A 25,410-nucleotide genomic window follows, 5' to 3' on the forward strand; every position below is an offset into this window, starting at 1 on the left:
GGTCGTTGCTGTGATTCCTTACCAGAGGTTGTGTGGGCATTCTGATATATTGAAGAAAATTAAATCCAAATGTTCAACGAGGAGACAACGGTATCACCGCTGGAGTTTTAATCCAAAGACCCAGGGAGTGTTCCAGGGGACCCAGGTTTGAATCCTGACACAGCAGTTGGTGGCATTTGAGTTCAGTTTAAAAGAAAAACTGCAATCAAGATCCTAAAATGACTATGAATCCATTGCCAGTTGTTGGAAAAGCCCATCAGGTTCACTAATGTCATTTAAACAAGGAAATTGCCGTCCTTACCTGGTCTGGCCTTCATGTGACTCTGGACCGACTGCAACTAGGTTGATTCTTACCTGCCCTCTGGGCAATAAATACTAGTCGAGTGACTCCCTCATCCTGCGAATGAATAAAAGAAACCTGTTTCTAGCAGCTCCAATTATTTTGCAGAAATTTGTTACTTTTTGTCATATATTTGATAAAGCCAGGTGTCCTTATTTTGGTGCTTTTGGGTGGAACGCTGAAAAGTTTGCACTTTGACCAGTAACATTGTATAGATCCATTGTTACGTATAGAATACATATCATTCAGCAGGACCGAATGTCAGGATTTCTGCAGTTGTGCGTAACCTTTGGTCTGAACAGTGCTAAATGTCAGATTTTGCACAGTTAGCCCTTAATATAATGGAACTGTATCTGATATCTTGCTTATTGTGATCGGTACAACATTAAAAAAAACTTAAATAACTTTCTTCAGGTTATCAAAGGTTCATCCCTCTTTGTATTAACCTATTAGTTTCCATTTACAATCAAGATCATGAGTATATGTTTTTTCAAGATGGGGAGGTGGAATTTTGGTAAAGAACAATAATAATTATTTTAAATGGTGCAGTAGGTTCAAGTGGCCATGTAGTATTTCATTTGTTCTTAACTTAAATAGTTCAACTATTTGCTTACTTCTTTGTCAAGTCTCTCCTTATCTATTCTGCCACCAGTGATGCACCATGACTGTTTGGCATCACATCTCTTCTTAAGCAAAGGTCACTAGATGATGATAATGCAAGTTAGAAATTAATCTCCTTTTTCCTTCCTCAATCTATTCTGAATCTAGGGACATTGAGGCTCATTTGAGTAATGGAACATTGAACTCAGTACAGGCAAATGATTGGAGCTGGGATTCTTGCTAATCAGTACAGTTGGGTATCAAATTGTGTCCTTTTAATCTAAAAACAAGAGATATTGTGGAGTATATCACGGCTTCAAAATCACTGGACATCATCGATTCTTCACTATGCCCTGCCACCTAATTTCCCCCTCCAAGAGCAATTCTCATTTCCTGATTTGGTATTGATGTTACATTATTGTGGAATTGTATTTTTTTTAAACAGTCTTTTATGAAAACTCTTTCATGCTATAGATATTTTTTGTTGAATGCTAATAAATTAGTTTATAATTTTAAAAATAACTGCTTTGTTCACAAGTTCTACTTTCTAAAATAATCAGGCATCAAATGAGTACAATTCTGATGTGGAATGAAGCCTTGTTTAAGAAAAAGAAAATCAAAAATTCACTGATGTTTGAGACTGTTCTTTAATCTGCAATGATGCAATTCTGGAAATACGACTCGTGGGATATTTACAGACGGAATAACATTAACGCGCGGAAAACAGAATTAAATATTCCATTTGATCTTTTTATTTTGACTTTACATGCGGAGTTAAAAACAAAATGTATGTCGTTATGTACACTTCCACAGTACAAGTTTACAAGGGTTTTCTATACATGTTACTTCAAAGGACATTATACAACAACAACATTTTTTTTCTTTTCTGGGTTAGCTTGCCAATGCACCATAAAGTGAAATGACCTGGGTTTACCTTAACACAAATGGAGAAAGTATTGGTGAATTGAAATGTATAGGCAATACAGGAAGTTCAAAGTGGCAATGTAAAACTGAGCATGGGCTCAAATTGCAAAATACAGTGCAGTACTGTTTAACCAATTTGGATTTATTTTACATTTAGGTAGAATTGTTGCAAAATTACTTTTTTCACAACTTTGCCAGTATAGAAACATACACTTTGTTCATTGACCATTAAGGATTCTGCAGCATCATGTAGATTTCATTACTGTGAGTGAACTGATCCACTTTAACCTTGACACCTCTCCCTTTCATTTGACACCACTGGTATTTCAGTCATACGGGTTGACCCTTCTGGTTAATGTCAGTAAGCATGGGCTACCAGTTCGTATTGGTGCTTTCACATACCTTTTAAGCTGATGAGTCATATTTAAGGTAATCTGGCTCAACTAATGCTAGTTTTTGAAAAAAAATTCCTTTGTTCTTTTCAAAAACTGAACAGTGGAATGTTTATCGACATTGGGGTGAAACAAAATGTTGACCACTTGTCGTTTCTCCCACCTCTAATTAAATGACCACTAGCTAGTGGTTGCCTTTACATTTTAGGCTGTAACATGATGGATTTGATTTTTATATGAATAATCATTTTAAAATAAAATACAACCGGCACACTGAAAAGCAGCTTTTCTGTTCGAGAACACTTGACAAGATTTCAATATCAATGATAATGCTTATTGAATAAGGCACAAAATGCACAGAATCCAGGTGAACACAGATACGCTATTTACAGAACAGTGTCATTACCTGCATGACTCTTCATGACGCCCTATTAATCACATTTAAACACTCCTTAACAAAGTGATTGCACTGTCTTGTACACTGCCCATCTCTGTGGCACGGCAGCCTCTTGTCTACAGATTGCAAGATAAACTGACTGTATGGATTTACAATTATTGGTGTAAGTGTTGAATGTAATGGGTGTTACATTTGGTTAAGCAATGGACACACCTAAAAGAAAATGGCCGTAGACAGGTGGCTGCGTTCAACACAGTGATATGGTCCAAGTAAATCTGTAGTAGGACAGGAAGGTTCAGGTCAACTTTCGAGTTCAGTCGTGCTCAGTATATCAGGCAACACAGCGTAACAGCTATAACAAGAACCATTAAGTGCATCCTAGTCTGTATAGCTTACACAGCATTTATCTGTGACGTTCTGAGGGAATATCACAAAGTATTTGTCCTTGCTACAATTGGGCTACCGTGGCATTTTGTCAAACCAAAGCACAATTGACGAAATCAGGAAATGTATGAAAAGTCATGAAACATCTGTGCAAGCAACAAGACAAATATGGGTTCTGTCATTGAAAGTGTTCACATTTAATGGGAAGACGATGCTCAACAGCAGTGAGAATGGAACCATTGTTCAAGTATTTCCTTGTATGTTGATGCTTTTAACAAATTTCACAGGATAAATTCCATGTTGCACTTCTCCAAGGCTCCAAACCTTTAACAGTAATACATTCTGTACTACACAGCATCTTGTTCATGCAGCAGGAGAGTTCTCCTGCCTTCAGTCTTTCATTAAAGATGCCATTTGAGGAAATGTAGCTACTTTGGCCACTTATTTGAGAATCTATCACAGCATTGTCACTGGTAGCTTTAAGCAATATTGATCTTCAAGTCCTCCCACATTACCTTAGCTAAGAAATGGACACTGCTTTTTAGCTGACTGTCCTTTTAGTAACTGTACTTGTGTAGTGGTTTGACTGGAGTTGTGGGTTGACCAAATGATGGTTTTGGTGGCACATCTGGTTTAATGGACGGTGTTCTCTTTATTCCTGATCGGGGCAGCGTACCGTTGCTTGTATAACTGCTCTGACGGGACAAAGAGCCAGGTTGTGGTTGTATAACGAGAGGAGTACCATGTACAGAATCCATCCTCATGGGGGGTGCAGGGGGGAAGTAGCCTCCCCTGTTAAAACTCTGATGTCGTGACAAGACAGCTCCGTTTAACGAACTGATAACATTCTTGGGGAGGACAGATATTGAGTGCCTCTGTGAAGAATTTCTTGGGTAGCCCCTCTCTCTCTCTAAACTTGACAGCTGGATATTTGAAGCTGTTGGAACATCCACCCTCTTAGTTGGGCTGTGTCTCGGTAGAGTAGATGAAGGAGAATATAGTGAGGCCTCTCTGTTTGGGACTTTTGGCGGTATTTCAACTATTTTGGTCATTGGGTCTAACATTAGATTTTGTCGAGTCATAGGGACATCTCCTAAAATAGCTTTAGGGTTGGTGTTTCCACTTTCATTGAGATGTTTCAGGAGGTCATTTAGCGTGTTTCTCGCCTCAATAGCTCGTCGCTGTTCTTTTTTACTTGAATGACCAGTAATCGACATTTCTATGTTCTGCATTTTTCTTTCAGCTTTGTGTGCATTGGAATTGGAGAAAGACATGTTGTAGGCATGGGTAGCATTGGGAAGTACCACTGCACTGGGTATTTGACCACTATGGTTTATAGGTGAGTGAGGAGGAGGACTGGATGGAATAATCTGAGGGCTTTTTAGAGGAGATTCTTTCCTTGCTGCATTGATATTGTTTTGGGCTTTCTCCCACTGGTTCTTGATCGGTTGAATACTTTTCTGTTGAAGTACTGGCGTAGACTCGGGAGTAGGCAATGCTGCTAGTTCTGGTGGTTGCCCATGGCTGTCTACGATCATGGACTTTGCATCACTGCTGGGTGCCAGCTCCTTGCCATTGGTAAGCAGGTTGGTATAAAGCTTCGGTGTGTCAATGTTTTGTGGATACTCCTTGACTGGACTGTCAAACAGTCCATTGAACTTGGTGAAGCTTCCACTCGAGTCGGTGCAGGACTGTGCAGATTCTGCATCCTTGTTCATCTTTCTGGCTTTGCGGAGATAAGTATCGCGGTGACAGTACACAGCTATCCCAGAAATGAAGGCTCCCAGAACAAAAGCGGCGAGAACGCAGGTGATCAGAACGTTCATGTGAACCATCTGGTTTGACTCTCCAGACTGCACCTCCCATCGTACACCTGGAATAGATGCAAGGTTGTAAAAGCATTAATCAGTGTTTTGTATATTGGCGAAAGCTTCTTTGCAAGGACTATATTAGAAACTGACAGTAGTTTAAAAAACTAGGCAAGGTACTTCAAGTCATAAACCCGTAACTGATTGTTATTTTGTCAGAAATCAGATTTAGTATCCTTTGTTTTTGATCACTTGTGAACATGATTTCAGATCTTTGAGATAGTGATGTTTCAGGGCCAGCAGACACCTTGTGTAAACTCTATAAATGATTTCATGAACATGGACATAGCTGTAATTTGCACATGAATGAGCGAAGAATGTTCCTTCATTCAAACTTCATTTAAAATAATAATTTTTACCCACTGGCTGAATCAAAAATTCATTAGTCATTTTTCTCTGCTGTTAGATGATGTTTTTTAACATCCAAACAAATGATCCTTTTCCAATTGATAGCAAGCACTGTGCAGTGAAAATGAATATTATTTTAAATATTTGGAACTTCACGTTCACTTGAGTCTGATTTATATCCAAACCATTCTAGTAAGTTCATTTTAGTTTAATTTTAATATATTGTCATACTGTCCAAAGACTGCATCTAGAAATTCTGTTGGCAATAATAGTTCACAGACTTCAATTTGAAGGGAATGATCCTCAATTTAATTCCTGCAATTGGATGGTCTAGGGCTTGGAGCAGAGGGAAATTGGATAAGGAGGCTTCTCACTAAATTCTCACATCACTGCTTTCCTTCTCTATCAGCTTCTCCCCCGCTTTCAATGACAACTTCTAATGACAAATGCTAACTTTCGGCTTGACTTTGTATAGTGGCACATGTTGCTTTGTTCTGGTGTCACAGCGGTGTCAGGAGGAGAATGGGCTCATGGAAGCCTGGTAAGCAAATTAGACTGGTTCTTTTAATCGCTTCTGCGACCTCATCCTCTTCCCCCACCATCAAAGCTAAGGATGGGGGTTACTGTGGCGACTCTGCACTGCTATAGGCAACAATAACTGGGCTGGACCATTGGCAGAAGATACACCCCAACTCACATCTGGTGGGGGCGATATAAATCTTGAGGTGAAACTCTTCCTCCAATAATGTAAAATAAATGGTATGTTATTTTCTCAATGAATGTGACCAGAGAATCTTAGGGAACTACAAAAAGAAGCCATTCAGTCCATCGTGTCCTGGCCTGCTAAATAAACTAGCCCTGCCCCTTCTTATCCCTCAGGATGAAAGATATTTTTCATCTTTCCTCTAATTCTTCCATCAACTTAATAGAGACATATAAGATAATCAGAAGGTTAGTTGGGTGGACAGGGAGAGCCTTTTTCCAAGTATGGTGACAGCGAGCATGAGGGGGCATAGTTTTAAATGGAGGGGTGATAGATATAGGACAGATGTCAGAGGTAGTTTCTTTACTCAAGAGAGTAGTCAGGGTATGGAATGCTTTGCCTGCAACGGTAGTAGATTCGCCAACTTAAAGTACATTTAAGTCGTCGTTCGACAAGCATATGGACGTACACGGTGGCACAGTAGTTAGCACTGCTGCCTCACAGCGCCAGAGACCCGGGTTCAATTCCCGCCTCAGGCGACTGACTGTGTGGAGTTTGCACGTTCTCCCCGTGTCTGCGTGGGTTTCCTCCGGTTTCCTCCCACAATCCAAAGATGTGCAGGTCAGGTGAATTGGCCATGCTAAATTGCCTGTAGTGTTAGGTAAGGGGTAAATGTAGGGGTATGGGTGGGTTACGCTTCGGCGGGTCGGTGTTGACTTGTTGGGCCGAAGGGCCTGTTTCCACACTGTAATGTAATGTAATCTAATCTAATGTAATCTAATCTAGTGTAGGTTAGATGGGCTTCAGATTGGTATGACAAGTCAGCGCAACATCAAGGGCTGAAGGGCCTGTACTGCGCTGTAATGTTCTATGTTCTATCTCCTTCAGTCTATATCCTAGTAATTTATTGTATATACCAATATTTTATGTTTGTTTAATGGCTCATATGTAGTAAAAGCACTTTGTAGTTATTTTAGAAGCTTGTTAGAAACTTTTACTTTGTACCGCTAGGTGACTATTACAGATTTCTTAATTGCACACTGCTGGTGCTTACTGTTGGACATTACAATGTTCACTGATTGGCTCTTTACACAAAAATATACAGGAAAAGGCTAATTGGAATTAGTTGTGGGGAAGCTGGCTTTGCTTGGCCATTTATTCTAGACCCAGTTCAATATTAGTCTCAACTGTATATTGCAGGAGCCTGGAAGCTTTACATTTTGAAATTACTGAACAATGCCACCAAGTGAAAACAGTATTTCTCAGTCATTGTATAGAACATTGTATTGGAATTGGGATTGATGCAATGATAAAACTTAAATCTTATTTTCTAGTTCAGTCATTAACAAAAAGTCTTGTGTTATGTCCAAGCTTGGATTGACATGCGTGTGAGCTTTTTTATGTAAAGTGTTATCTACAAATAAGCGGAACATTCCCAGTTTACATCAAAATTACAATGTATGATCTAAAGGAACAGTGGCACAGTAGTTAGCACTGCTGCCTCACAGCGCCAGAGACCCGGGTTCAATTCCCGCCTCAGGCAACTGTCTGTGTGGAGTTTGCATATTCTCCTTGTATCTGTGTGGGTTTCCTCCGGGTGCTCTGGTTTCCTCCCACAGTCCAAAAATGTGCAGGTTAGGTGAATTGGCCATGCTAAATTGCCCGTAGTGTTAGGTGAAGGGGTAAATGTAGGGGAATGAGTCTGGGTGGGTTGCTCTTTGGAGGGTTGGTGTGGACTTGTTGGGCCAAAGGGTCTGTTTCCACACTGTAAGTAATCTAATCTAAAGGAACGTGGCAATCCCTTGAACTGCTTCTCTCTTAGTCCTGGACACCATCTCCATCTATTTGATTCACTCCTTTTCGCTCTCTCAACCCCAACTCCTGCATAAAACCCATCATTTCCCAGCTGCTTTCAGTTTTAAAGCGGGGGCACTGGACTCAAAACATTTATTCTGTTTCTCTCTCCACAGATGCTGCCTGACCTGCTGCATTTCTCCAGCAATTTCTGTTTACATTTCATTCCTTTAGCATCTGCAGTGTTTTTTGTTTTATTTTAGGATTGACATTTCTTGAAAGAGATCCAGAGTTGTCTAAGTATTCACATTTATTTATAGTTTTCAGTTGAAGATAAAGATGGTTTTGTTGTGATGATGTTTATTTTAACACTGAATATCCTCAGCATCTGCTTTTCTTGTTCTAAAAGTAGACAGTGCTCTGGGTATCCTGGGGTAACTAATCTTGCTGTTGTAAGGTACTGAATTCAAATCAGGGTGGCATGGTGGCTCCGTGATTAGCACTGCTGCTTCACAGCGCCAGGGACCCAGGTTTGATCCCAGCCTTGGGCGACTGTGTGTGGAGTTTGCACATTCTCTCCGTGTCTGCGCAGGTTTCCTCTGGGTGTTTGGTTTCCTCCCATAGTCCAAAGATATGCAGGTCAGGTGAACTGGCCATTCTAAGTCGCCCGCAGTGTTAGGTGGGTCACTTTTTGGAGGGTCGGTGTGGACTTGTTGGGAAGGGCCTGTTTTCACACTGCAGGGAATCTAATCTGAAAGCTTCAGTTTATAGATTACGCAAAGAACACTTTTTTTTAAAAAATCATTCACAGGATGTGGGCATTGCTGGTTGGGCCAACATCTATTGTCCATTGATGTTAAGGTATAGTCTGGAAGTTAATACTACTGAGCAGTTTAAAAATTATCACAAAGTGAAGGATTGGAATACAATAGATTTACAAACTGCTGAACAATTCACATGTGGAATGTGAAGTTCAAGCACATTTCTTTTTGACTTTGTCTCTTTTATATCTTTTATGGAGAGAGTCTCACTCAATGGTTGTGCAATATTACCATCATGTTGAGCACAGCTGGGCAGCTGATATTTCTTAATATGCTTGGAAAAAAGGTAAAGATGAAATCTCCTAGAAGAACTGAATGAAAATTGGGTTTCTTTTTAATGGAATAGAAGGGATGTTTGTCTATCAGTTTCTTCACCCTCCCTGGAGATAACACATTTACTCTCCACTTTGAGGGGCCCTTAGATGAGTGAATCCACTAACCAATACATCCAAATGTCTCACTATATATCCATCTCTAACAAGCTGCCAGTAGGATGAGTCTTATCCTTTTTGTTCCTGGATGCCATGATCCAGCACGATGTATCTTTTCAGAAAGAGATACATTAGACCATCTCTTCATTTTCTTCTTAAGTCTAGTGCTTCACAGTACAAGTATTTCTCTTCATCTCTCGCCTTTTGAATTTGCTTTAGCTGGATGCTTATCCAATAGGTTTCTGATATGTGTGCTACATGCAGCCCTAGCAATGCTGTTCAGATGTGTTATGGTTTAACCTCTGGAACATGTGGGACTTGTAATCCAGCATTCTGGTCCAGGGACAGGCACAGTGCCACTGTGCCACAACAGCCTTAAGGTCAAGCTGCTGAGATTGGATTTAAAACTACAACCTCAGAGTATTAGCTTGTCTCTGAATTACTAGACAAGTGATATTGCCCCTACCTACCTAGCAATACTGGGGTAAACTTGCCTGAATTGCTAAGAGTGCAGCATGCTCTGTAGATTGGGGTAAAAGATACAGGAGTACATCTAATCAAAACCTCATTTTGGCATTAAAATACTGTGGGATAGACTGTGGGGAAAGTACAGATATATTATGGTTAATAAGGTAGCATATCTATTGTATTTCATGACTGAGGAGGAATTTTAATTTCTTTTAAAAGTCAGACACTTTGTAAATTTCATTATTGCTTAATTTAAAATTCTATTGCGAAATGTCAGCAATGACTCCTTAACATCTAATTGAGCTTCTGAGTAAACAAGCAATGGCTTTTTTCAGTCAAGCAACACAGCGGTTTTTTTATATACCAGAGTACCATTATAATGCAGTGTTTGGCCAGTTCCCAAGTAGTGCATTTTAAAAAGGGCCGACTGTAATTAATATTCGTGGCTTGGCTCAATTACTTGGTTGATAGAAACCGGAAGTAATAGAGTTTTTAGTGTTCCTAGAATTCATTCCTGCTACTTGTGAAGAAAACTCTGCACAGATGATAATGATAAGCAAACTCCTAGAACTGTAATCGGTTGTCCTCCAAACGATAACTGTGGCAATGGAGTGGAGCGAGCTTTATGCTGTTCAGTTTCTAACCGTGATTAGGATATTATTTAAGTCACCTGTTTATAAGGCAACAAGTGAATACAACCTATGTCGCAACATTAGTAATATTACTGCACTGGGACTCAAATTTATCTCTGGATATAAGATTTAATTTGTGTTCTCTGTTGGACAAGATTGCAAATGCTTCATAAACAAGTTCTACCACACTCGTCCTATCAAACTGTGAAGTTCCGGCTCTGAGTTTTTAATCCATCCCGTTTTGTAATTCCCATGTCCCCCTTCCCTTGGTTTTAAATGTCCCCCTAAACCAGCTGCCACTTTCTAAATTCTTCCATTTCAATTCAGGGAAACATCTGCTTGTGGATAAAGTGCTGTACTTTTAATTCCATCAGGCTATCCCTGCCAACAGTTATGTTTGCGTGCAAGATAGAAAGATTGTTTTAATTCAAATAGAGGAAAAAAAATATTAGCGTTGGCAGTTTTTGAAAGCATCCTGGGTTGGTGGAATTCCAAATAAGTAAAATATAACATTTTCTATGATATCCAAGTAAAATACACAAATATAGAAAATATCAAGCTAAATCAAGCACAGTATTGTATAAAACATACAACCACGCAAACAGAACAAGGAAGCTGTTTCCTGTTCAAAGCCAAAATGCATATTCTGGCCTGAATACTACTTAGCTAATATATTCAAATACAATTTACAACCATAAATATTTTGCAATTACTACAGTCATCAAAATCAATGGTTCTTTAACACAACGATTTACATTAGTTTCTTGTATAAACTATTTTTCACTTAGGTTTTATCTCAGAGCAGTTACTCAAGACAGAAGGAAAAATTGTTAGGATGACTGTCAGGATAAGATAAAATGTTAGCACAGTATATTAATATGAAACAGACGTGTTTAGTTTACATCTGTCACCATTCTGGGATTCCACTCAGGCACAAGTTGGTTAACAGGAATTGCATTCTCTATTCTACACACATGCAGCTTTCTCATGACTCCACGGGTTAGTGAGATGTGAGAGCTATTAAGAGATTTTTGTTTTATTACATACAAAAATCCAGGCAAGGCCTTTTGAACATCTTATCTTTCTAAATGATAAAATGCTCAGGGTTGGAACTGTTAATGGCAGTGGTCGACAGAAGGAAATGTCAAAAGGATAAAGGCAGCGTTGACGGTGAGATAACAAAAGCAACAAAGGAAGGAGAAGACAAGGTGACACAAAAGTACAATGGACCAAGTTCAATCATGAATTGCTCACATAACCCTCATCAACACATTGAATAGAAATGTGCAAGTCTCAATCAAGGTAAGAGTGATTAACAGGGGAAAAAAAATCACTGCCAATATATCTGATAAGAAACCTGTTTTAGCTGCTTGTTTTTATGCCCAGACAAACCTGAACATTTTTCTTAAGAACCCCAAAACAGTCCTTTTGAAGCCTTTGATGTGCTGTTTTCTGATCTATATTCTCCTCAAATCCAAATGTTGTGTTGATAGAGGGATCTAGCTACAAAAATGAATGTGGAATAAAAATGCAATTTGTTTTCCTCAAAGAAATGTGATTATTAATTCAAGGGGAAAAAATATCAGCCATAGTGAAATGCCGCAGTATGCACATGATAATGCCACATTTTTTGACTGAACTCCACATGCAAATTTACTTCTCCGTACCTTGCAGTGTCTTGACTGAATTTCATGTGAAAACTTGCAGGACTAAACCAAACTGGCTATGAGAGTGTTGTGAGCTTTGAAGTTCAAAACTATTATTGGCTTCTTTTTAAAGATCAGTTCAAAAGGTTTTGATATTTAGAGAAAGGAGTTGGAAGAATTTTGCATTCTATACAGTGCAAACCTAGAATATGAAGTCTTGCAAAATTTTAAAATATCAGCATCTTTCTATTTAACTCAAGGTTAATCTTGTTTTAATCTAAATTAGGCCATGAATCTTTGAGCCTATTTTGGCTGTCTAATATTTATAGAATTTGTTTGAAAAAACAGCAGCTTTTGTGTTTAAAAACCAGGTTTCTACTCAGTGAAAGAAAGTTTCCCTTCAAAGGCCTTACCATTAGGGACAGCAGATAATGGTTCAAAATAATCATAAGTGTTCATATCATCTTGCACTGCAACTTTTCGTGAACCAATCACGTTTGGAGATACTACTGGGTCACTTGCACCCGTTGAAACAGAGACTGCCGAAACATCCGTGTCTGTGGTGATAAATTTAAATTATTTTCACAATTAATGGGGGGAAGAATTGAATAAATTTGCTTTGTAATGATGCCAAAAACGCACCACTTAGCAAATGTCTTAAATGTGCAAATAACAAAAACAGCATTTATTTGAACGATTGGAAAACACCCAGCTTCTGTGTTTGACTTGCATGGGACAGTTAGACTATTTTACTATTAATACATCACACCACCTCTGTCAGAGGGCAGAGGAGGTAATGCTAGGTACTGAGGGTTGATGGGTACTCGGCAGTCAGCCAAGTGGATGTGCATGTTTGGGGCTGATTCTGCAGGTCATGTTGCCCTCTGTGTCTGTTTCTCTCAAATTTCCTGGCATGAGTTTACAGCACAGAAGTATAATGCACGGCAGGCCATTCAGCCATCTCAGCCAGCAGTCACAGAAAGAGCTGCAGTGTTAACTCCACAGACAACCAAATCCACTGAAATCTACAATGCATTTATAATATATTTGGCATAATCTGTTCAAAGTGCTCTTAAACTGACCAGGACATTAGCCTGTTGTTTTAAAAAACAGCTTCTTATTGAAGCAGAATATCTGAAGTCTGCTGCCATGGCTGATGCCTGGATAAAGAACATTTCAGTTTTGATGCGTGGATACTGATATTAACCAGCTTCTAAAATGTGTCCCTTACCCCACCAGTCCTGAATACAGCAACTTGGCTTCAGCCAGACTAAAGATATCTGCGCGGAGCATCTTTTCTTTCTGAACAATAAATTTGTTTTGTGGACAGATGGAAATGAGAGCAATTGGTTTGAGTCCAGAACATCTTTTTCAGTCTGGCAGAAATCAGGCTTCATCTGCTGTGACTACTGCTGACACATGCAAGATGGATGCCCAGAAAAGTGCTAGTGTCTGAGTTCAACTTGAAACTAATTCTGGCATGACCTACACATGGACAGACAGAGCACTGACTTTCGAAAAAGCTGAGGTGTCTTTTTTTTGCTTATGATTAAGGTCCATCACTCTGTGCTTATTGAGATTTATATCTCAGAGTTTCTTAGAGGTATAACTGTAACAATGATTCTTGAGTAGGGCACCTGTCGTGGTGAGGGGCAAGATAGAATGCATGAATGACCTCTGCCATGTTGCTGCATTGTGGGGACATACTATGCTGTAAGGAATTAAATTAGTTAAGCATTCTTCAAAATGTCACTTTGTGAATCAGCAGTCTTTTGTAGAGTAGTAAAGAAATAGCTTGCAGCTTGACATCGTTGTATCAGTATTCAATTTAGGAACTTTGGGTATCAGCCGCAGAAAATTCAGGCTCGATTTTTCAAATGTTGATGGGGACAAGGTTGAATAGGGCGGGGAGTGCTCCCCAGTGAAGTGTCAGCCTTTCCACTGCCTCTAAGACACACTGGTATTTTCACAGCAGGGTGAGGGGAGCCAGAAACTTGCCCAACTCCTAATTAAGAGCCAGATAAGCTCCTCAAAGAGCTCGTTAATGGGCTGAGGCAGAACAAGAGGATTCTTTCAAAGCGCAGACTGGGAAAAGCAAACAGTCTGGGACAGGTAACTGCTCAGCTGTCAGCAGCAATGGATAGAGACATCATGTGATGAATAAAAGAAATGGAAAAATAGGATGTGCCGAACAGAATCAGTCAACTTGACTCTCTGGTCTGATGCCTGTTCCATTCTGAAAGGCAGTGGCAAGACATGTCTTGGTTACCATCTGCTATTGAGCAATCTAAAGCCTGCTCCAGTCTCTGTGCAATGCCTGACAACCCCAATTGAGTGTCGAGCTTACCTCTGGCTCAATTAATGAGTCTCCACTTCAGCGCAGCTACACAGTGGAGTCAGGCCCTAGAAACAGACCAAGTGTCTGATTCCTGACAGTGGACTGGAAATCAAACAAACACTTTGTTTCTGAAATGAAAACACCACGCCACAACTTTTTTGAAACCTCCAAACATTTTGCTTTTAAGACACCTGCAATTTATGGAGTCTAAAAAAGCTCAAGTGAATTAAGATCAAAGCCTTTCGAATGTTCTTCAGGAAGTTTCTGATTTTACAAAGGGGCTACTTGTTTCCAGACAAGTGGAGCTTGTCATCAGGGGGAAGTAGAAAGAAAGAATCAAAATTTTGGGACTCAACCCACAATTACCCAAAATGGCACCTGGTGCTCAAAGGTTTCAAGAGCTGCTTGCAACAGATTTAGAAATGTGGACTTTTGACATGGCAAACCATCCATGGAAAATGCTCATTAGTTAAATACTCTGGTCTTGTTCACAATAGAATGAAGCCATTTAAACAGATGCTCAAAAGAATGGAATACAGTTTCTACCACAAAATACGAATAAAGTACTTCAACATTTTCACTGAACAGCATTTTGTCAAATTGGGAATATATGCAAACATCGAATGAATAAATGCTTTATGGTGTTATGCTACATTACTGAAGCACACTTCTTGATTTCTGAGAGAAAACAGATAAGCAAGTGAGTAGTTAACCAGCAAGATGCCTATACATGCTTGGGAAGCAGAGCGACCTGGACTGCTACAGAGTGCAACAAGTGTTAAAAAGGTAACCTAAAGGTAAGAAGTCTGATTAGTCACTGGTGGCTGGGAAAACGTGCTGGAAGTGCTAATGAAGAAGGAGGAAAGAACAATTAGTCAGGTACGCAATTCTCATGGCTGGCAGATATAGAGCAATTTAGAAACGGCCATCTGAGTGTGCAGCAAGGAAAAGGGGAAAGTTTGCTGAGGAAGTGGAGGGAGAAAAACAGGTGAACATAAACAGCAACAACATGACTAACCAGATGTTGGATCACCAAATGTTTTGTAATCTGATGTGGTGGCCAAGATTTCTAAGAGAATTAAAACAGAAAGATTGGTGAAATAAAAAAAAGTTAGCAACTGAAATACTTCCATTAATCCCAGCTGTGAATGCAACAACAACAACACTTGTTGTGCACCCACTTAGAACACACTAGACATTACGGATTCAGCACTGCACATCATTTACGAAGATGAAAGGCTTGACTTTTTTTTGAGACTATACACATTATTTGCTTGACATGTTAGCCACGCATGAAATTATATACCGCAAGTTGATAAGTCAAGGTTTGAGCACCTACATGGAACTTTAAATGATTGGTTTATGCCTTCACTTCCTAAATTCCCTCCATATTAAAACAAAATCGATCGAAAAATCTTACTTACCATGACAATCTCCAAGATGTGCTGTGTTGCCCGACTCTACATCTTGTTCAAACACGGTGCTGGTGATAAAGAGCAAAAAAAAAACACTCTTGAGACACGTGAAATACAACCCCATTTAGTCTATAAAACATAAACTGCTTCAACAGGAACAGGTGGAGAATAAAATAAGCCCTCACTGCAGCCTTGACTAGGAGAATTCAGCCTCATCAGAAATGAAGGTATGAGCGTGAAAATAATACTTACTTTATACCAGGCTTCACAACTCCACATGATTTATTATCCAACCATGCACAGTATGGATCCCGTGAACCAATGCAGGCTCTGTGGGTAAAATGGAAAAGAATAATTTGTAATTTTTAGGGTTTTTGGTAATAATTACAGAATGGGTAGGTCATTTAGGGATTACTCTCTGTCATCACTTGCAAAGAGACTGCTTAGAAGATCAGGTCCATGAGAATTCTACATCCAAGGAATAATCCTGGATTTGGGGACCCTTTTGCACAAACCCAAGAATATTTGAAATAGGAATGTCCACAGCTGACATTCACCCAACTCTTTCTAATTTCTTGTCATTCCCCTCAACCCTGTGTGTCACTAAAAATGCCTTTCTTTAGGGAGTTGGTGTTGCAAGCCTGTTAAGTTTTGGGTGATGAAACATCACTTGACTTTCATGTTTTGGTTTCTTTTCTTACCAAGTTCTTTAAATGTGTATTCTGGAAATTGAACCAATTGCCTGGATGACCTGTTAATGTGAGAAGATAAAGAGGAGGAGTAACCCTAATTTCCCTTGAGGTTGTTCCGAATTCAGGAAACTTGAGGATGATCTTTGTAAATCGGCTCTCTTCTCCCCACCCCCCACAGCCTCCTCCTGACTGCCTTAGAGTTCACAATTCAGTGGATCAACAACCATGTCAAGGCTTGGTGGGTGAGTGCCTTTTCTCAGCACAGTAGTCACTGTGAATTCCCAAGCAGCCTTTTGAACTGGGGACCTTTACAGCTGCAACCTGCCTCCCTTGGCTGCCGATTTCCCTTCCCAGCCTCTGACAAGGAAATCGCAACCTTGTTCCTGCAGACCTTTTTGGCCCGCTGCATAGCCCTCACCTCTCCCTTCCAGTCATGTTCACATTTCAGTCCAAGGTTTCCTAGGCTCTAAGGTGTTTCAACCAAGGTGCGCAAGCAACCTTTTTAAAAACTGACAGAATTTTGTATCGGTAAAAATTTTGGGATGTTCTATCTGCCCACACACCCTGTCATTTGAACAATTCAGTGAACAATTTTCTTGAAATCAACTTTGTCAGTCACTTCTGCCATACATTTAACCACATTTAAAATATGCGTAACATTTCACACCATTCTCATTATGGATGCTGCATAATTTCCATTCTGACCTTGTACGCAAACAGTAATAAAGGTAACTATTATCAAGTTAAGAATCACTAACTTTTTGCATGTGCCATAATGTTCACAGTGGCTAAGTGGAACACGGATGACACAGCTGGAGAAGGCCACAAACAAGACGTGGTGATCTCGGTCAATCTGTAAACCCAGCACTTTCCTGTCATCTTCGTTCGCAGTGTTACACCTGTTTGTTTTGGTATAGATAGAAAATTTCAGTCAGACATTTTTGCAAACAGTCTTGATTTGACTGCTATAAGTGTGACTGGAATATTCTAAGTACATAGCAGCTTGAATTCACATTAGATACAGTACGCCATCTCTTTAATCCCTGATGATTTAAGAAGCTTGGAAAATCATCTGCTGACGTGTTTTCATGTAATTCTTCCACGTGAAGTCAACCTCACTGGTATGCTGCTGAATTTTCAGCAGCCGAAGACTGTACAATTCAGCAAACAGATTAATGGACGATGGTTTGAAAATAGTATTATTAAAACATAGCATTTAAATAAATTGGGTGGGAAAACTAACAAATCTTCTTCTACCCTGTACAACGCATCCTCATTTAGATGACTCATTTATAGAAGCATTTTATACCTTTTGAAGTAGATAGCTGATGCAAGACATTATGGATCAATAAGGGAATGATATATTGGAACAGCCCAGTAATTGGGGTTTACTGCAGCTTGGAATACCAAGAGAGGGATGCCTGAACTTGACATATATTGACACCGACCATGATGGCTCTGGTTACTACAAGAAATTCACAGATTTCTTCAAACATCTGCTCCTTGATGCATCTTTGGAAACAACACTTATCGGAAGACAAGTTCTTAAAAGCGTCGTGGGCAAAGGAGAAAGAAATGATTGTCAAAAATCTCTTGTTCAGTTTATTTTCTGCTGCTGGATGATTTTTTTTTAGAATTAGAATCTCTACACTGTGGAAATAGACCCTTCAGCCCAATAAGTCCACACTGACCCTTCAAAGAGTATCTCACCTTACATTTACCCCTGACTCATGCACATAATCTATACATCACTGAACACTACGGGCAATTTAGCATGATCAGTTCACCTAACCTGCACATCTTTGGGTTGTGGGAGGAAACCCACGCAGACACAGGGAGAATGTGCAAACTCCACACAGACAGTTGCCCGAGGGTGGAATTGAACCTGGGACCATGGCGCTGTGAGGTAGCAGTGCTAACCGCTGAGCCACTGTGCCACATTCTTTTTCAGTACTTTTCGCCATACTCCTGCACCTGACATTATTTACTTTGTAACTGCTTTAATTTCTTTTAAACATTTTTGTTTTTGCAAAATATAAAATTATAAACACCTTACGTACTTTAAGGGGTTAAAAACGTCCATTTCCTCCAGTAGTATGCTGTCATTAAGAGAACTGGGACTGGTTTTTGTTAACACTTTAAGCACCATGCCAGCTTCTGAACCAATAAAGGTAACCGTGTAGTTCTGACGTGGACCTGCAGCATTATCAATAGCAATTGCTGTCAGACGGTATCTAGAAAATGAAATTTCAAACTCATTAAAGAGTTCCAGGTGAACAAGAGTCTGGAATTTAACACAACCAGCTTGTTGGATATCTTACCTGACCCTTGTCTTGGTGAACCACGGTTCCTCTATGACGGAGGGAACAGCAGAATCCATAAGTGGGTGCGATTTGATGAAGGAGAGTGTTTCATCAGGGAAATCAATCGAGACTTTGTAAGACTCTGCTGGACCATCTCCTGCACAGCAGCCAGGTCTTCTCATTAAAACAAGTTATAAGTTAGCAGAACAAAAAAATGGTACAGGGCTTCATCAAAGTATATCCTGTAATAGCTACATGATTACAGTTTCTACTGGCAGTCTAAAAATTTACACTTGGCATCAGATTGGCAAAAGACTTGCATTTATGTAGCACCCTTCATGACCACAGGACATCCAAAAGCATGCCACAGCCACTGAAGTCTGGTCATCGTGGAAATGCAGCAGTAAATTTGCACAAAGCAAGATCCTACAAATGTCAGCTCAATGCGATAATGATCAGATCATCTGTTTTTATGACACTATTTGTTGGAGGGATACACAGCCAGCACTGCTCTTCTATGAACCAACCAGTGCCAGCTATCTTCCACATCCACCTGAGGCGGCAAATTGGGCTTTTGTTTTAATGTCACAGCTAAAGACAGCAAGGCAACAGTGTTGCACTGCCTTAGTATTGCTTGACCATGTGTTTCAATTCTGAGAATGGGACTTGAATCCACCAAGCTTCTGACTCAAGGTGAGTCAACTGAGCCAAGATATTAAAGTTGAGAATGGTAATGGTAGGAACGCACCTTGGACTTGGTACCCTATCTTCTGGCACAGCTGTCCAAACAGAGTCTGGGGTTTTTTGTTCTTTAAATCTTCCTTTGAATGATTTTTCAATATCTTCCATGTTGAAGGCACACACTGCTGATCCAGGGATGCTGTACGAGAAGGGAAGAAAATGCTTTAAAATTTCCTTCCGCAAATTCCTTTTCACCAATTTGATTTGTGAAGAGGCTTAATTGAGCTGCTGAAAGGGAACAGGATTACAAATATGGGGTAGACCATTTAGGACAGAGATGAGGAGAAACTTCTTCACCCAGAAAGTGGTGGCTGTGTGGAATGCTCTGCCCCAGAGGGCAGTGGAGGCCCAGTCTCTGGATTCATTTAAGAAAGAGTTGGATAGAGCTCTCAAGGATAGTGGAATCAAGGGTTATGGAGATAAGGCAGGAACAGATACTGATTAAGGATGATCAGACATGATCATATTGAATGGTGGTGCAGGCTCGAAGGGCAGAATGGCCTACTCCTGCACCTATTGTCTATTGATTGGCTCACATCACGTTCTAGTCGAGACTGTGGTGCTGGAAAAGCACAGCAGGTCAGGCAGCATCCAAGGAGCAGGAAAATCGACGTTTCCTGATGAAGGGCTTTTGCTCGAAACGTCGATTTTCCTGCTCTTCGGATGCTGCCTGACCTGCTATGTTTTTCCAGCACCACACTCTCGACTCTGATCTCCAGCATCTGCAGTCCTCACTTTCACATCACATTCCAACCTGCCGGCCTCTGGAAGTAATAGACGCAGGTGAAGGAGCAGGTCTGTTCTCCATGAGGGTAACAAATATAAGGAATCTTGCTGTCTCTGATTTAACCCATTTGCAAGTTAGAAAGTGGGAAAACCCTTCAGTTGAAGAAAGGCAAAGATGTCAGTTGGAGGGATGAAAGGTGCTTTTACACCACAGCTTGTGGACCAGGAAAAACGGTGGAGAACCCATCTTTACCAGTCCCATTGGATTGGGTTTCTCATCTCACGTGGTCTGTTCCAGGACTCTCCCTATGTCACTGAACTAAACCCATAAATAAAACTGATGTAGGCAATGGGTGGATGGGCAGGGGACACAGAGTCCACTAAATGCAGCACATGTGGAAACCCAAACCTCAAGGTTTCCTATGTTAAATTCTGCAAACCCACCCTCCTTTTTAACACCAAGTCTAATAACTTTCATAACTTTCCTCACCTGTTTAACTGGGTTGTAAATACTCCAACAATGGCAGGCGACCCATTGATCTCTGTAATGTCTGTGACAGACTGTAACACATCAAAGTAAAAGAATGAATCTCCAGGAACTGAGCAGTTTAAACGAGCTTTTAGAAATGATGTCCAGTGTTTTTCCAGCACTCGTTGTGATCCTCCCATGTCATTCTTGCAAATTCTTGCTACACGTGAATAAACGGCCTGTGGAAAAAACATAAACGACACGCTGAACATTTCTGCCGAGCTGGAATAAAGGATTGATTTCATATCATTGCTGTGCATTTATTCTCTACGTTTAATAAATTATTCCAGGTACCATCGGTAACTAATGCTTGGAAATTTTTTATTAAATGGAATTCCAAATAAGGAGAATACTCCCCGACCTGTGCTACAATATCGAAAAACATATGGTCATTGAGTTGTAACCGCTTTAATTAACCATGAGTAAAATGTTTAATAATTTACCATGGCAAATCTATGTGGGATTGCAAGTAACATGAACAGCATTAGTGAGAATAAAATATTTATTAGTGGGAACCTTCAGAGAGAAGAATAAATTTTAGAAATCTTTTTGCAAAATTGATCATAATGTCTGTCAACCTTAGATTTCCACTTAAAGAACAAATGTAAAAGGAACAAGATCTTCAGCAGCAATTCCAACATAAATCCCTTTAACACGGATTCTAATTGTATCAAAAGGAAATGCCTAACACTTTAAAACCTCCCACTCTTTCTAAATGTGCAATCCAGTTCAGTCAACACAAATATTCATGAACAAACCTGCCATATGTTTACTGGGCGTGCTGATATAAATTCAGCAATTTGCTTATTTAGACCAAATTCATTAATATTTCTCACGCTTATTTGAGAGTGTGAACTAACACGTCTAGAGGAGATACTTGCCTTTCCAAGATTGTTATGTTCAACAGCTATCTCTCTGAAGAAGAAATACACATAGTTTTCATATTCAACAGCATGCAGGAAGTGGGGTTCTGTGAGGGAAAAAATAGATTAAACATGTATTATAAGCTCCTGGCATATTCAGCCAAACACAGAACTCTTAACTTTGTCACCCACTTGGGAGTTAGAAACACTACTAACAAATTGCTTAATGCCTAGGAACAAAGATGTGTGCTTTATCTGTAGTAACCTTGAGGTCAGATTCAACAGGCTGCATGATTTTAGCATTACCTTTGATCCATTTTGAATCATATTTAATTGTCCTCAGAGCCGATCCATCCCCCATACTACGGTAGATGACTGCATCGCTGGCTAGGAAATCAGCAACTGTTGCTGAGTACAATTTATTGTCTGGAAAATTAAACAGACGTAAAGCAAGTTACAGGTTTGAGACTTACTCCAGTGTGATTTTTCAAATTGTACAATGTCCCCCAGCGTTTGCTTTAGAGTATAATAACAGTTCCTGGATACTGTTACTCTATTTATTTGTATATATAATTGCTATAAATGTATATAGTTGGTGTTCTGAGTAGTTCCACATTGAAATGAATAATGGGCAAATATAATGTTTGTGACACAAACTTGGCACACAATGAGCTGTCGTATCTTTCCAAGCTTGTATTGACACATAAACATCATCAATCATTTAGATTCATTGCTAATGAACATCTTACCAGCAAAGAGGGCAACATTGGTTTGCTTGGCATCAAATGGGCATCGTGCCAATCCACTGACTTCTTCACCATTATAATCCAAAGTATCCAACTGCATAAAATGAAGATATATTATACCTTTGTGTCAGCATTGTTCTGTACAACAGCTGTGAAGCAATAACATTTTATATGGCTATAATGCAATTACTATTGTTGTATTCAAGTGTTCTGCTCTTCCTCAAGATTCGCATTAAAACTTTCCAAACTTGAAATATTACAAAGGAAAAAAAAAAGCTTCTTTTTGAAGTGATTTATTAATATTTTTGAAGTATATTTTTCATACCATTCTGACCTGAAAAAAATCTTTCAGAAAGGAGATCTAAATTTGAAAGACTCCTTTCAGAAATGAAAGTTTCACAAAGCCTCTAATACTTAATTACTGCAAATTTGGAATTTCTTTTTGGATTTTAATTTTATGCTTGGCAGTGTACTGGCTGACCTTGGTGTCCATTTTACTTTGTTTGAAATGCAAAGGTTGAGCTATTCAGAGAGCTTATAAAAGTCACACTCGATAGTGATATACACATTTGCAGGCTCTAATTCCACTAAATTTGTTAATCACTTAGTCTGCAAAGTGCCAAACCGTTGATGGATTGCTGGAAATACAGAAGTCACATTGGGCTTATTTCTGCAGAAAAAGGAATCAATTCTTTTCAATGCATCTAATTTTAATTGACCAAAAGTCTCATCATTACTCACCCGATAATATCTGCATACAGGGTAAAAAGCATTCGTGCCACAGACAAAAACAGTTCCGTCAGATTTGGGGACAAAGACTTTGATAAAATTGTGGCATTCGTCCTAATGGAAAAAAATAAATCCAAAAGTGCATTAGATAGATACTGCATCTCTGATTTAATCAGTTTATAATAAATGAAAGTAGTCTGTCTCAGTCTAAATACAGCATAGTTCAGATAAATGAATGTCTGGTGCAGACTTAGATTATCAATGCTTTACAGGTATTCCCATTCATTCCAATATCTATCAATATATCATTCCAATCTATCTCAGTGCATCTATCTGAGACATAGGTATTTATATTAATCAATAGTTTTGTCTTTCAGCTAATACAATGTATTATGTACTCCACTATATACAGATCTTGAACTAAGCAGTGTCTGTGGTAAATCAGCTGGTTACTGGAGAATAATTGTATTGGCAGGCAATAATTCATAATACTTACTTTGTGTTTGCCCTTCATAGCGCAGTTATTTCGGTCTTCTTGTCTTGATTTCCAGGTTAGTTTCTGTCACAATGCAAGTGCATAGTTACTTTTATTGTTCGAATTGTCCTCATTAATCCAATAAAAAGAATTTGCAATCATTTTTTAAAAAATAATTTCTTGAAGGAGTTTCATTTTCTATATTCTTTAGCTGATTATTTTGCAGTTTGCTACAGTAACTTTGCAGCTATACAATAGTACCCTCACTCTACATGGGTGTACGGTTGTTCAAATATTTCAGATGAATCTGCATTGTGGATTAGAAGGATCCAATTCTGTCCAAGCCCTATCTACATGATCATGTGCAATCCCTTCCTTTGTCATGCAAGAGTAAGCAGTGCAAAACTTCCACTCATCTTGAGAGCTCTAAGATTTTACAAGCTCAGCACAAAGTATTGGACAATCTGCCACATTGTAACGTCCTCCAGTGACCAAACTGGCTGCTTCAACCGAATACTCATATGTCAGAACTGCTGAGTTTGGCAGGCTCTGTTAGCATTTCTTTAAGTGTACAGTGACAGACAAATAGCACAGCGTAGATAAAGGGAAGTGGGGATGGTAGTACACAACTGAAATAACATATTTTCCTTTATATGGTGTTTTAATGTAGCAAACAACAGCGTCATCACCAAAGACCAAAGGAAGAAATATTTGCCTAGGTGCTTAAAATCTTGGTAATGTTCAGGAGAGGGAGATGATGGGGCAGAGAGTTTTAAGCAGGATAAAGGTGGAGACAACTATTGAAAAATTTCTTCAAGGGATGTGGGTGTGCTGGCTCGGCCAGCATTTATTGCCCATCCCCAATTGTCCAGACCAGGTAAGGATGGTAGATTTCTCTCCCTAGGGCAACACGATGGCTTAGTGATTAGCACTGCTGCCTCACAGCACCAGGCTCCCAGGTTCAATTCCAGCCTTGGGCGACTGTCTGTGTGGAGTTTGCACATTCTCCTGTGTCTGCGTGGGTTTCCTCCGGGTGCTCCGGTTTCCTCCCACAGTCCAAAGATGTGCAGATCAGGTGAACTGGCCATGCTAAATTGTGTTAGGTGCATCAGTCAGAGGGAAGTGGGACTGGGTGGGTTACTCTTCGGAGGGTCGGTGTGGACTTGTTGGGCTGGAGAGCCTGCTTCCGCACTGTAGGGAATCTAATCTAATCTTAAAAAAGACATTAGTGAAGCAGATGGGCTTTTTAACAACAATTCATATTAGTGCACCATCACCATTCAGCCAGCCTTTTTCTTACATTTTATGAAAGGATGACTGCTAATAATTAGGCTGAAGGAGTGGAGGGTGGACAGATCAAGAGGCTAGAGTCACAAAGTTTGGGCAGATGATAGGGCTGGGGGGTGGAGTGGAATAGTAGTGAAACTCTGAGGTCAGAAAAGAAAGGATGCAGGCTACGATAGAAACAGCAGGAATTTGGTGGAAGTAAAACATGGGAGCATACGTAAATCATGTGGCTGGAACCTTGGCCACCATTTAATAAGATCATGGTTGGTCTGCTTGTGCTTCAGGTTCTACGCTCCCATCTTGCCCGCTCACTCAACCTACCTTTGTCTTTGACTTCCTTCTATCCTCTTCACAACATACTTTCCTACTTATCTTGGCATTATTTCAAATTCAGCTACCGTGCCTTTGCACCCATTGTCTGAGTCACTGATGCAAATTGCAAAAACAAAAGGCAAGGCCTCAGCATAGTCAAACTCTGCTCATTACATCCTACAATCAGACAAAGATCCATTTATGCATATTCTCTCTTTTCTGCCAGACAGCTGTATTCCACCATAACCTCTGAAACAGCAAATTACCAAATGCCTTCTGGAAATCCAAATATAGTACATCTACAGGCACCCCTTTATCCACAACACGTTACCCCTTCAAAGAATTGCGATGAGTTGGGTGAATGTGATTTCGCTTTGACGAAACCATGCCAACTCTTCCTCAGCTTGAGATTTTTGAAGTGCTATAATCCCTTTAATAATTGTTTGTAATACCTTATCCATGACAAATTAACTGACTTAATGTTTTGCATCTCTCCCTTCTTAAGT

The 25,410-nt window shown here is 39.7% G+C and overlaps 1 protein-coding gene across 11 annotated transcripts in view; it reads right to left on the minus strand.

The window, feature by feature from the left end:
• Window positions 1-1,568: 1,568 nt before the first annotated feature.
• The window catches only part of sema6dl (sema domain, transmembrane domain (TM), and cytoplasmic domain, (semaphorin) 6D, like), a 294,450-nt gene continuing 270,608 nt past the window's right edge, over window positions 1,569-25,410 (minus strand). For 9 of the 11 annotated variants that reach the window (XM_043677349.1, XM_043677348.1, XM_043677350.1 and 6 more), the window contains 15 exons: window positions 23,327-23,389; window positions 22,843-22,944; window positions 22,105-22,195; window positions 21,662-21,781; window positions 21,374-21,462; window positions 20,454-20,671; window positions 19,245-19,376; window positions 18,515-18,670; window positions 18,254-18,427; window positions 16,952-17,092; window positions 15,754-15,831; window positions 15,511-15,569; window positions 15,105-15,155; window positions 12,162-12,305; window positions 1,569-4,910 (listed from right to left, as the gene is read on the minus strand). In XM_043677349.1, coding sequence (XP_043533284.1) covers window positions 3,595-4,910; window positions 12,162-12,305; window positions 15,105-15,155; window positions 15,511-15,569; window positions 15,754-15,831; window positions 16,952-17,092; window positions 18,254-18,427; window positions 18,515-18,670; window positions 19,245-19,376; window positions 20,454-20,671; window positions 21,374-21,462; window positions 21,662-21,781; window positions 22,105-22,195; window positions 22,843-22,944; window positions 23,327-23,389 — 2,934 coding nt within the window. In that variant the 3' untranslated portion in view covers window positions 1,569-3,594. The remainder of the gene's footprint in view (window positions 4,911-12,161; window positions 12,306-15,104; window positions 15,156-15,510; window positions 15,570-15,753; window positions 15,832-16,951; window positions 17,093-18,253; window positions 18,428-18,514; window positions 18,671-19,244; window positions 19,377-20,453; window positions 20,672-21,373; window positions 21,463-21,661; window positions 21,782-22,104; window positions 22,196-22,842; window positions 22,945-23,326; window positions 23,390-25,410) is intronic. The other 2 variants (XM_043677353.1, XM_043677358.1) reach the window with 2 other exon arrangements.

Source organism: Chiloscyllium plagiosum, chromosome 36, assembly GCF_004010195.1.
Source record: "Chiloscyllium plagiosum isolate BGI_BamShark_2017 chromosome 36, ASM401019v2, whole genome shotgun sequence".
NCBI lineage: Eukaryota > Metazoa > Chordata > Chondrichthyes > Orectolobiformes > Hemiscylliidae > Chiloscyllium > Chiloscyllium plagiosum.